Here is a 13,498-nt window from a genome sequence, read left to right as displayed (position 1 = left end):
TTTCTGTAATTTTGAAAGTGTCAATGATGGAAATAAAATCTAACTTTTGTTGACATATTATAAGAATGTCTAATCTGTGATTTGATGCCTTTTGGAGATTTTTCCATCTTTCCTTGGCTTCTTTATGCACATTAATACAAATTTTAACCTGGGGTGCCCAAACTTTCGATCCCCACTGTATGCATAATTTCTATTTATGCATACTGATTTATTTATGTAATGCATCTAATAACATGAGTCTCTTTTTGAAGCAGGTAAGTATATTGTCCTTACCAGTCATTTCACCAGCAAACGTATTTTATGATTTGAGGATTTATCTGTATGAGGTCACCCGGAAGTTAATTAATATACCACTAAGATGTTGAGTTGTGGGAGAAAAGCAAACAAAAATCTTTGATGTAAATTGGACATTGAGCTGCAGCATTTCAAGGAAAGAACGTTGATTTCTTAATCACTGTAATGTTATTCTTCCATACTTCTTTCATAATGTGCATGCTAACTGGCTAATCAAGCCTAAATCCTGTACATCAGTATGTAACCTCTGGACACAAAGGACAGGAATGCAAGTATATACGTAACTCCTTGGTTTAGACCAATTCCCCCCTTGTTGGAAATCCCTGTGTTTCTGCCATATTGGCCACATTCCTTATTTAGATATTCAAAAATAGATTTGTCTTTAAAGAGGGTCATTGCCAAATGTTCTAGCTATGTTCACATACAGTATATTGCACTATTTACATGGGCTTTTCATGGTCTGCAAGCATTGAGAACTCTGTAAAGCAGAACTTTACCCATAACAGTTTAACCACTTGCCGACCAGCCGCTGTACTTTTACTGAGGCAGGTCGGCTCTGTCCCGTGAAATGACGTACCTGTATGTCACTTCGTGAGACAGCTAGTGGGGGCACGTGCTTGCCGCCAGAGGTGCACCAAGGGGCCGATTGGCCACAGAGGGGGCCAATCAGCGGGTTCAGCAGACGCGATGTCTGCTGGGCATCCGCAAACGCTCCTCATGGAGACAGAATGACGGTCTGCGGCAGAGGCGGCTCTAGGCTTTGTGAGGCCTTAGGCAGAATTTAGACATGAGGCCCTACTCACCCCCTTTGCAGAGGTTAAAGAGGTTGTAAACTCGTTTAACTTTTTTTTTTTTACAACCTGAAAGAGAAACCCATAATGAGCTAGTATGCATCGCATACTAGCTCATTATGAAATACTTACCTTACAACGAGCCCCCGCCGTGCCGCTCACTCACCTGTATGACGAGCGACATGTTCAGTCGCCCGTCTTCCGGGATCGCGGCATCCGGCCATGATTGGCCGGAGCCGCGGTGACGTCACTCCCGTGCATGCGCGCGGGAGCCAACGGTCACGGCACGGGACTCTGAAGGAACGGCACCAGTGGCCGTTCCTTCAGAGCGCATGCGCCAGTGACGTCACTGGCTGCATGTAAGGCAAATATCTCCTAAACGGCACATGTTTAGGAGATATTTACAGTACCTATAGGTAAGCCTTATCATAGGCTTACCTATAGGTAAAAGTTACAGAGGAGGGTTTACTTCCTCTTTAAGGAAGAACCCAGAGGCTGATTACTGCTGCTTGTGTGGGTGGGATGTGTACTGTGGCAATCACATGGGATGAATAGGAGAGGGATGGGACTGGGAAACATGGGGTTGGGGAGAAGGAGGAGGGAGTAAAAAGGGGGGAGTGGGAAGATGATGAGGGATGGGTAGAGGAAAACTGGAGTGATCCTGGTCTGTATAGCAATAAAAAAGAAGGATTTGTACTCGCATGAGGGGGACGGACAGGGGGACAGACAGGGAGACAGGGAGACAGACGGACAGACAGACAGGGAGACAGACGGGGGGACAGACAGACAGGGGGACAGACAGACGGACAGACAGACAGGGGGACAGACGGACGGACAGACAGGGGGACAGATGGACAGACAGGGGGACAGACGGACGGACAGGGGGACAGACAGACAGTGGGGACAGTCGGACAGGGGGGACAGTCGGACAGGGGGGACAGACGGACAGGGGGGACAGACGGACAGGGGGGACGGACGGACAGGGGGGATGGACAGACAGGGACAGGGGGACGGACGGACGGACAGGGGGACGGCCAGTGGGACAGACAGACTGCCAGGGGGACAGAGAGGGAGACAGGGGGACAGACGGACAGATAGAGGGACAGACGGACAGCTAGGGAGACAGACCGACAGATGGGGGGACAGACCTACAGTAGGGGGGACAGACAGACAGATAGGGGGGGCAGACAGATAGGGGGGGCAGATAGGGGGGCAGACGGACAGATAGGGGGACAGACGGACAGATAGGGGGACAGATGGACAGATAGGGGGACAGATGGACAGATAGAGGAACAGACTGACAAATATGGGTACAGATGGACAGATAGGGGGACAGACGGACAGATAGGGAGACAGACAGACAAATAGGGGTACAGATGGACAGATAGGGGGACAGACGGAAAGATAGGGAGACAGACGGACAAAAAGGGGGAAAGATGGACAGATAGGGGGACAGACGGACAGATAGGGGGACAGACGGACAGATAGGGGGACAGATGGACAGATAGGGGAACAGACTGACAAATATGGGTACAGATGGACAGATAGGGGGAGAGACAGACAGATAGGGGGACAGACGGACAAATAGGGAGACAGACGGACAAATAGGGGGACAGACGGACAGATAGGGAGACAGGCGGACAGATAGGGAGACAGACGGACAGATAGGGGGACAGATGGACAGATAGGGAGACAGACGGACAAATAGGGGGACAGATGGACAGATATGGGTACAGACGGACAAATATGGGTACAGATGGACAGATAGGGGGACAGACGGACAGATAGGGGGACAGACGGACAGATAGGGGGACAGACGGACAGATAGGGGGACAGATGGACAAATAGGGGTACAGATGGACAGATAGGGGGACAGATGGACAAATAGGGGGACAGATGGACAGATAGGGGGACAGATGGACAGATAGGGGGACAGATGGACAGATAGGGGGACAGACGGACAAATAGGGGTACAGATGGACAGATAGGGGGACAGATGGACAAATAGGGGTACAGATGGACAGATAGGGGTACAGATGGACAAATAGGGGGACAGATGGACAGATAGGGGGACAGATGGACAGATAGGGGGACAGACAGACAAATAGGGAGACAGACAAACAACTAGGGGGACAGATGGACAGATAGGGGAACAGACTGACAAATGTGGGTACAGATGGACACATAGGGGGACAGATGGACAAATAGGGGGACAGACGGACAAATAGGGGTACAGATGGACAGATAGGGGGACAGATGGACAGATAGGGGGACAGATGGACAAATAGGGGGACAGATGGACAGATAGGGGGACAGATGGACAAATAGGGGGACAGATGGACAGATAGGGGGACAGATGGACAGATAGGGGGACAGACGGACAAATAGGGAGACAGACAAACAACTAGGGGGACAGATGGACAGATAGGGGAACAGACTGACAAATGTGGGTACAGATGGACATATAGGGGGACAGATGGACAAATAGGGGGACAGACGGACAAATAGGGGTACAGATGGACAGATAGGGGGACAGATGGACAAATAGGGGGACAGATGGACAGATAGGTGGACAGATGGACAAATAGGGGTACAGATGGACAAATAGGGGTACAGATGGACAGATAGGAGGACAGATGGACAAATAGGGGTACAGATGGACAGATAGGGGGACAGATAGGGGGACAGACAGAAAAGAGAAAGAAAGGAGGGGAGGGAGAAAGAAAGGAATGGAAAGAGATGGAGGAAGGGTGCCCCTTAGATCAGAGTACTCACTGGAAGGGATGGATGGATGAAGGGATCAGGTGCCAGCTTTCCTCTTCTTCTTCCTGGTTTTCAATCTTCCCGCCCACACATCTTCTGAGGAGAAAACTGTCGGGGAGTGTGGGCGGGGCAAGCATAGGTGGAGAGGTCGGGAGGAGGAGCAGAAGCAGGCAGCAGATCTCTCTCCAGTCTCCTCCCCCGTCTGTGGTCTGTGAGGTAGGGGGAAGTGTCATCGCCGCGACTTCAGTATTTGGCTGTGATCCGGAGATGTCAGTGAGCTCCCATTCCTCGTGAGCTGCTCCTGATCACAGCCCGCCCCGGATTCTCCTGCCAGGATTGTGCTGATAGCAGGGAGATCCCTGCTGCCAGCCTCAGAGGCAACTCTTTAACTTGGCAAATTAGGCGGCTGCGAGGCCCCTGTGAGTGCGAGGCCTGAGGCAACCGCCTAATTTGCCTAATTAGAGAGCCGCCTCTGGTCTGAGGATGTAAACACAGCACAGCGCTGTTCTGTCAGTGATGGACACAGGGATCCTGTGTTCCACGTATTTAGGACATCCACAGTGGTTCCACCTCCCACACAGTTAGAAAACACCCCGTAGGGACACACTTAACCCTTTGATCACCCCTGGTGTTAACCCCTTCCCTGCCAGTGTCAGTACAGTAACAGTGCATATTTTTAGCACTGATTACTGTAGTAATCTCACTGGTCCCCCCAAAAGTGTCAGTTAAGTGTCCAATCTGTCGCAGTGCTGCTAAAAATCGCTGATCGTCGCCATTACTAGTAAAAAATAAAGTGAAATAAATCTTTCCCCTAGCTTGCAGATGCGATAACTTGCGCAAACCAACAATTATAAACTTATTGAGATTTTCTTTACCAAAAATATGTAGCAGAATACTTATTGGCCTAAAATGATGAAAACATTTGATTTTTACATTTTCTTTATTATTGAGAATGTTTTATAGCAAAAAAGTAAAAAATATTGTTGATCAATTACCACCAAAAGAAAGCTCTATTTGTGGGGAAAAAAGGACATCAAAATAGGTAGCAGAAAACAAATTGGCCTAAAATGTTAAACAATTTAGACTTTTACATTTTTTTTTTTTTTTTGAGAATTTCATATCAAAGAATGTGAAAAATATTGTAATTTTTTCAAAATTGTCGCTCTTCTTTTGTTTATAGCGCAAAAATTGCTTGGGTACAGCTTCGCACGACCGCGCAATTGTCAGTTAAAGTAACGCAGTGCCGTATCGCAAAAAATGGCCTGGTCATTAAGCGGGTAAAACCTTCCAGTCCTTAAGTGGTTAATAACACCAAGGCTATATTTACATCGGCGATTATGGTCATTGCGAATAATAGTGGCAGGAATCAGAGATTTCTGCTGCAGCTCTCAGCGATTTGGTGTGTCCGTCGGCCCTTTCACTATAATGACAGGTTGCCAGCTCAATTCACTGGTGTGAATGTAGAATATACTTTAACAAAAGAACATACATTCCACATCAATAATTGTGTTACCAAAAGTAGTGTGTGCTGTAAATTGTCTCCAGCATTGCTCCTGTTTCTTCCAGCTGGAAGCTACCATTCAGTCACTTCCTTATTAAACCCCCCTCCCCCTCCTTGGTCTCAAAAACTATATGTCACTTTCTTCAATAAAATGTGTACAGTTCCAGCCTTGAATGTACTTCTTGGCTTAGCTAGCAAGGAAGGCTAGCAGAAGCTTACAGTGCTGAAGTTTACAGGCTGCTCTATGGAGGTAAAAATGAGAAAATATCAGGGAGATAAGAGAAGACACTATCCTTGTAAGTTTAACTCTTTTGTGTCTCTCTGGCAGCAGAGTTTGTCCTGTCACCTCTCCTGCTTTTCTTTTCTCTCTACCTTATCTGCATTCCCTCAGTTCCCCCAGCACAGGCTGTCTTATTCCTGTTGCTTTCCTCCCCCCTTTAGCAACAGTAAATCTTAAAGCTGTCAGCAGACCTGCCTCTAGTAGCTCTTATTTTTGTCACAGTGCTGAGAATAGAGAGCACCTGAGCATGTGCAGAACTGGGTGAGACAGTTTTTTACTGGATCTTAAAAAGTATGGACACTTATTTTTAATTTTTTACCTGCTAAAGGAGCCAGCTTAAAGTAATCGATCAGGACTTAATTTTCTGACTAAAGTTCAATTTTAAATACTGTAGGGCCACACAGCACATGCAGAACTTCATGATACTATAACCTCTTTTATTTATCTTTTGTTCCTTCTGTTCATTTAGGGGGCAGATTGCATCCGAACCTCATCAGATGGACCCCTTCAGGTGAGTTTTATGATATATATCAGTAGTCTTAACATACTAAATATGTGGCATTTTGTGGTTTATGAAGATGATCTGTTACCTTAAAAAATGACTTTATCGTCTGTTGCTAGTCTGGGGTAAATACATATACCGTACTATAAACCCATTTTTATATCTTATTCACAACATAATTACTATTTATTTCTCTTTGTTTAATTTTACACAGTGTGCAGAGGGTGTAAAAGGAGAGAAAGGAGAGAGAGGAGAGGGGGTGAGTAATTAAGATATGCCATTTTTGCTAATTGTTATTCTTCCCTGTGGTTGTATTGCCATGTACGTTAAGCCAAAACTTTTTCCTCTTAATTTTAATTTTCAATATCACATGGGAGGGTTTGAACCCTTGTCTGTGTCCTCACCAAGACATAATGCTTTTATAGAAACAGGGAGTGAGAGAAAATCCTCCAATGGGTAAACCTGTTCTGGTGACAGCTGTCTATGAGTGAACTTCCACGTGGTTTAGGAGAAATCTCCTTACTTACTTCCGGCTGTGCCTCTGGGACAGGAAGTCAATAGAAATCTAACCGCAGGACACAAACAAAAAAGACAGGGATCCTAACTATTCTCTACTTTATCCAAAACCAAAAATTTTTTGTTTTACACACACATTACCTTACCAATAAAACATGTTCAAAAAGCATGTTCCATATTACAAAGAGTAGGAATTTAAGCCTATAGTTAATAGGCTTAAACTGCATTGATTGATTTTTTTTTTTTATAGATGTTAAGCTGTTGTTCTGGAACTTTTTTTCAAATAAATGAAAATGGCAACCACAATAGATTACTTTTATACTTACATAAATAACAATATAAAGCAAGGAAGCCATTAGCATTTGATGAAAAATATGTTAGCCATTCATTTTCTATATACTGTACATTGGCCTTGGAAAACTGGTCTATATTCAGTTATTTTATTTTATCACTAGAGGGTGCTAGGAACTGTCACATTTACTGTAGCTTTGAACCCACTTTGCAGCATTTAACCTAACATACACCACACAAAGTTCCAATCAGTCTTAGCCAAATCTGCACCTTTTGTAAACCACATTATGCTTGAAATAAAATGTTAGAAAGACAGACTCTAAATTTAAAACCCTTTTTTTTACCTACAGTAGTGGTACAGACAACACTTCCCAGAATTTATTACTTTTTTGAAGTGTATTTGATATGAATTATGTTGTTATATTGTTACATATAAAAGATATATTCTCTATAAATACACATACATTATAATGTCAGTTCAGTTTACACAAGTAAAGATAATGATAATAACAATAATACTATAATAATAATAATATTACTAATAAAAAAACTGATGTAACAGAACTGAAAAGTAAATACTGATTTTACTGAGTACATTGCTAATAAAGTTTACATGCTTCAAAATTGTTAATAAACTACGTTCACCAGTAATAAGTGACGTCATGACATTACTCCAATCCTCCAAGTCTCTTACTAGCTCTGTGACAAGCCAGCCGCACCGTAGGATCTTTTCTCGGATGAACCGGCAGTAACGGTAAGCCTAAGAAACACCGGCGAGCTGCAGGAAGGGGCGTCCACTCCAGCCGAAAACAATGCAGTGGCTAATGAGTCGCTTGGATCACTTTCATGAGAAAGCCAGCCCACGGCTGAAAAAAAAAAAGATTACTGGGGTTATGGCTAATAGCTTCAATTGCAAACCACAACATATATATATATATATATATATATATATATATATATATATATATATATATACACATTGCGGTTGGCAAGTGGGTATTAAGTGACCTTGTTGGAAGAATTTCCCTCTATTATTATTCAGATGACAACTCAAAATATTAGATTTTCTCCCACTTGGTCAAAAAATCAAACAGAGTGAATTTTTCCAGTGGGACAAAGACAGCAGTTAAAAAAAAAAAAGTCTGGCAGGGGTTAAAACCATTTTTTAGATTGGATAGAGTAGGTAAGGCTTAAATCCCTAACATGTTGTTCTTTGCTTTCTATGTCTGATGGAGAGATTTCCCTTCTCTTTCTGACCTTGAGATGCAACAGCAAATGAAAGAAAATGTCACTATGTCAGTAAGGGGAATTCCGATTTTAGAATGTTGTCACCAGAACATTTGTCCTCGTTTTTGCTCAGGTCACAACTTTAACATTTCTTATTTACTTTAACTTTCTGTTACAATGACAATAGCCTCCTTTACAAATACAGGCATAAATCTCCCCATCTATAAATCAGGTTGAAATATTCCTTTCTCTCAATATTAGCACATCTGCTAACTAAAAATTTCTTGCATGTCCACCTTATATTTCTTGCTCCCATCATTGATTTCTCAAAGGCCAAATTTCATCTGATTTATGGAAAGCTGCCTTGACTTTTGAGTATTTTTTACAGGTTCGCAAAGGCAGCATGTTCACTCCCTCTAGATAATAGAGAGTGAGAGACGTTGCATTACTTATGATATATTACACCAGTAAGCTTTGCTCTTTCAACCAAGAAAGTTTGTTTTTCTTAAAAGCTATATTTTAATTTGCTAATCCTTTATCAAAAATCAACTGATTATCTTCTTCACAAAAGGGTCCAAGAGGATACGAGGGACCATCTGGGCCAGAAGGAGAGAAAGTAAGCACTATTTGCTTGTACTGTGCTATATTTATTCAGCCTGGAAGTACTTTCTTCAATAAATTGTTGTATTGTTTTATCTAGGGAAAAAAAGGTGAAAAGGGAGATTTAGGATTTAAAGGATCTTCTGGTGCTCCTGGTCGGGATGTAAGTAATGGATATATACAGTAAATATTCTGGCGGGGAGATGTAATAAATGTTCATCAGACCATGGTCATTAGATCAAACCCGCACTCACCTGAAACATCCAATGGAAAAAGGAGAAAACTATAACAGGGAAACAGTATCAGATGTTTTTCTTATCCCTTTAGAAAAATTTTAATTGATTTGACCTGAGCTACTACACCCTAAAGGCCCATACATACGATGGGAAAGTCAAAAGTAAAATTTAGTACCACAAATGATCTTCCGATTTTCTGATCGTTGGTATAGTGTTTTCGCTAGCCGATCCTGACTTTTTGGGCGACAAAAACTGAAGGTGCAGACTATAAAAATGTTATCATACATGAACATAACGTTGGATTTTAGTTTGATTATTACAGTTTTCGTCCACAAAAAACCTTAAGAGCAAGACTGGCATGCTCAGAACCAAAAGAATACATACAAAACACATGACATCACTTCTGAAGTTGTATTCTGTCTTACGAAAGTTTTCGTATGTTGAGTAACCTCTTCACTTTCGAAAAGAGACTAGCATGCAACAAAAATGGATGAATATTTGGCCGATAATATGATCGTGTGTACAAGGCTTTGCTCCACTGATTATGGTTTAGAAGCCTTTGCTCTTTCTATCTGAGTTTGCAGAAGGCTTCTAGTAACATTCGATATAAGCAGGAGCCCACTTGGGTTTTACTTTACATGTATAGAAAAAAATAAAAGGTGGTAACCAAGGCACATGAAGCTATTATTGTGATTTAACAATGACTTAATACTTTATTAAGGTGAACTGTTTCTCATCATCAGTGCCGAGACAAGGCCATCCAGTGCCCAGGGCAAAGATGCCAAACTGCCTCCCCCCATTCCTTTAGGGTTAGGATCAGGGCACCCACATTCCTGCAATAAACCATTGCACCCAGGGTAGCCTGGTCCCATCCCTGCTCATCATTATCTTACTGAAAATTATTAAAACTGACTATTCAGTTACAGTATGTATTTACAGGAATCATTGATTGAAACAAAAAATATTTACATGTACCCATAGCCATAGTGTAAGGAATCTGTATGTATAATTAATGGTTATGGCATGATTGTAGTGGTATATTTTGAAGATCACTAGAAATTTCATGTGCCTTTTATAATGGGTTTTGGCCTTGAGAGGAGACATTTCATACTTTCTCATAGCTCATTTCTAATGTAACTTATAACCAGTTAATTTTTGTCCTTTCTTTCCTTGCAATCGGAGAGGAATTATTAACCATCCTTGAAAAATGTCATGTCTGTGCATACCTCTTCTAATACTTCATGCTGATTGCCAGCACACTTTACACCGAGCAGTTTGAGAAAAGTTCCTATTGCTTTGCGGGAGCAGAGCTTGTGGATGATTAGACACACACATTATAGATTCCATTTTGTAAAGCAGTATTAAACCCAGAAACAAAAATGTAATATATTGTAGCTTACCAATCGTTAGATGTGGAGGCTTCAGCTTTAAGGCAGCCCATCTACTTAAATGGGCTTCCTAACACACCATAATGGACCAAAAGTCATGTATGGAGAACATTAGCACACTGTGACATACAAGAGTGAGTTGCTGCACATTGCACCTCAATACAGGTATGCTGGGGGGCCATTTACAATGACTTACACTACAGCACACCAACATACACAACGTGCCCTTTTATGGGGATGTAGACAGCAGTAACAATCAGACAGAGGCTGCAACTTTTCCTTGCGTTATCCAAAATAAAAGAAAACCTTTTGAGTTGTAATTGGTCTTTAAAAAAGAAGTCCAGGTCTGGAAAATATTGCAAGAAGGTATTAGCTATGACTTAAATGTAATCTGTATTTCCGCGCAGTCTTTCACTTTCTGCATGGAGACTGCAATGGTGCACGCCCGCCCAAGAAGTGACAGCAATTGCATATTTTTGACTAGGTAATGCTGTCCCTAGCTATGAAGCACAAGTCTGCAACACACACATTATGGTTAGAAAATAATGTATAGATTATGAAACTGTACCATGGTTTATACAGCTGTGCTTTCTATTATCTAGGGCAGGCCAGGTGAAATCTGTGTTGTGGGACCAAAGGGTCAAAAGGTAAGTGAATACTTAAAGTGGAGCTAAAACCCCCAAAATGTAAAATATTGCAAATTACCAGTCCTTAGATTTAGGTGGCTGCATTTCTTTTCTTTTTTGGGCTTTTTTTATTTTCTCCTGGTGATTTTGCCACTAACACACTTTCTATCCTATTAGGAAAGCGCCCATTCACCCTACTGTATTAAGCTAAAAGACAACTTATTTATGGCTATGCAAGATAAATTGAGTTCATATGCAGAAGTAACATTTGAAAATTGAAGAGACGTTAGAGTACTACACAAAAGGTTCATTTAGGACTCCAAAATAAATATTGAATAGAAAGATACAGATATAAAGACTTTTTGCCTCGTCTTTGAGTTAGGTCTGCTTTGGGCCAGTGAGCTGCCAATAGGGCTGGTGTGAAAGCAGCACTCATTAGGATTTCATTTAAAAACAATTCTGTCATTTCAGAAGCAAGCTGTGTCAGAATAGATTGTTAGAATCAAATGTAGCCCCAGATAATTGCCTGATATCTCTTGCACGGCTGAGTCTGCATTTTCTAATGCGCTATACTTAATTTTTAAAAAGTGGAATGGGCATCTGAAATTTATGATATAGAAAAACCTAGACAGCTAAAGAAAGTTATAAAAGGTGAGTATTGTATGTTATATACTGGCTTGTAGCTTGGAGAAGGATGCCTGCTGTACTCTAATATCACTTATACTGTAAAGTTACAAGAAAAATACATTGTGAGGTACTGCCATACCTCTAAGTTTTACCTAAGGAAACCTACACTTTCCATTGCAAACCATATACTCTATATATTTATACAGATATATCCATATATACTGTATATACAGTATATATATATATATATATATATATATATATATATATATATATATATATATGGTTGTTGTGTATTTACAATCCACTGAAAATAAGCACTGTTCATAGCCCTGCCTTAAATAGGACATGTTGTGAAATATTGGGTAATACTTTTCATTTCTTTCCTGCATTAGGGAGAAACCGGAATTGTAGGCCCTGAAGGACTGGCAGGAGAACCGGGACCTCCAGGAAAGCCAGGACTCCCCGGGATTGGTTTACCAGGCAAACCTGTAAGTGTGCAGTTTTCTGTATTCTCAGAACATTCTTCTCATCATATCCTGCCAGTGAATCTTCTGTTAATCCCTCAGTGCTGACAGATAAGATTGGAGCTTGCATGCATTTATCATGAGTGTTGGTTTCTCAGTGGAGGATACTTTAGCTAGCAGACATCTGAAGTCGTATTTTAACATAGCTTAATGGGCCAGTTAAAATAAATTCCATATTTTTGAAAAGCGTTTTACTACTGAAGTTAGAGGAAATAAAATTTTATTTGAAAATACAATATCCAGAACACAAATACTTCCTGAAATACTGAAATAAAAATATAAATACTTACTACATAAAGCAGCACTGGGTGAGCATATTTCAAACTAAAATACTGTAATAATGTAGGTCAGTAGACTGCAATTAGCATCAAACCACTGCGTACACATTACAAAATATTCCCATATACTTATTTTCGATTGTCATTAACACTCATAAAATATTTTAGGATCTACTAAGGAATCCAGAAACCATGTATTCATGAGACTGATAAGATCCCTGGTATCCCTAAAGTTGAACTCCAGCCGTGCCTTCGGTCTTCCACAGTTTTAATACTCTTGTACTAAAATTCCTTAGTCCTATTTGTGAGTTTCTCATGGTGTATATTAGTCATATTTAAAGTGGTACTCCAGCCCCCCCATGGAAGGTCAGCAACTACACATACTGTAGCTGCTGACTTTTAATATTAGGACACTACATCAGCTCTCAGGTGCTGCCTCAGCCATAGCCTGTAAGGGTAACCGGCAGTAAAGCTGATCCCCTACTGCGCATGTGCGAAGCATGCTGCACTTTTTGAATGGCCCAGTGGCAGGGAAGGAGGAGAGAGGCCAAATTCATGACGGACCTCGCCGTGGCGAGGTCTGACAGAAGTGGGGACAGGTACCTGTCAAAAACAGATCCCCCCCCGCAAGGTGCCAAATGTGAGGAGACAGAAAAGCAGACTTTTGGGTCTAACTCTGCTTTAAGCAAAATAAAGCCTGCCTCATTTCCTGGCAGAATTACAACCAGAATTATCTAGCCCTTCCTTCCCAAACCTGACTGTCTCCTGTCAACCCCCTTTGATCATTGGATTTGAGTTCTTTCAAACATGAATTCTCATCATCACATGTGGGTGTTACCTACGGTGGTCAGCATGAAAATACAATTTTCCTAGGAATGCCTACCACTGCAGACTGACGTCCATCCAGATTAAACTGAAACTTAATAGTCCATTGCAGAAGTATATTAGCACTTATAAAATACTAAAACTTGCACACAGATGCAAGCTAACTAGCCCTTATAGACAGAGACTGAAAGGCAATAAAAGATACAGGAAGACGGGCAAAGACTGA

At 41.7% G+C, this 13,498-nt stretch overlaps 1 protein-coding gene across 1 annotated transcript in view; it reads left to right on the top strand.

The window, feature by feature from the left end:
• COL16A1 (collagen type XVI alpha 1 chain) overlaps positions 1–13,498 on the top strand; it is a 284,939-nt gene that overhangs the window by 170,310 nt on the left and 101,131 nt on the right. The window contains exons 12-17 of the mRNA XM_082246984.1: positions 6,099–6,140; positions 6,346–6,390; positions 8,737–8,781; positions 8,866–8,928; positions 10,992–11,036; positions 12,038–12,133. Of these exons, the coding sequence (XP_082103110.1) occupies positions 6,099–6,140; positions 6,346–6,390; positions 8,737–8,781; positions 8,866–8,928; positions 10,992–11,036; positions 12,038–12,133 (336 nt within the window). The remainder of the gene's footprint in view (positions 1–6,098; positions 6,141–6,345; positions 6,391–8,736; positions 8,782–8,865; positions 8,929–10,991; positions 11,037–12,037; positions 12,134–13,498) is intronic.

This window comes from Pelophylax lessonae (genome assembly GCF_965119305.1).
Source record: "Pelophylax lessonae genome assembly, chromosome: 2".
Taxonomy (NCBI): domain Eukaryota; kingdom Metazoa; phylum Chordata; class Amphibia; order Anura; family Ranidae; genus Pelophylax; species Pelophylax lessonae.
This window is presented reverse-complemented; position numbering and strand designations above follow the sequence as displayed.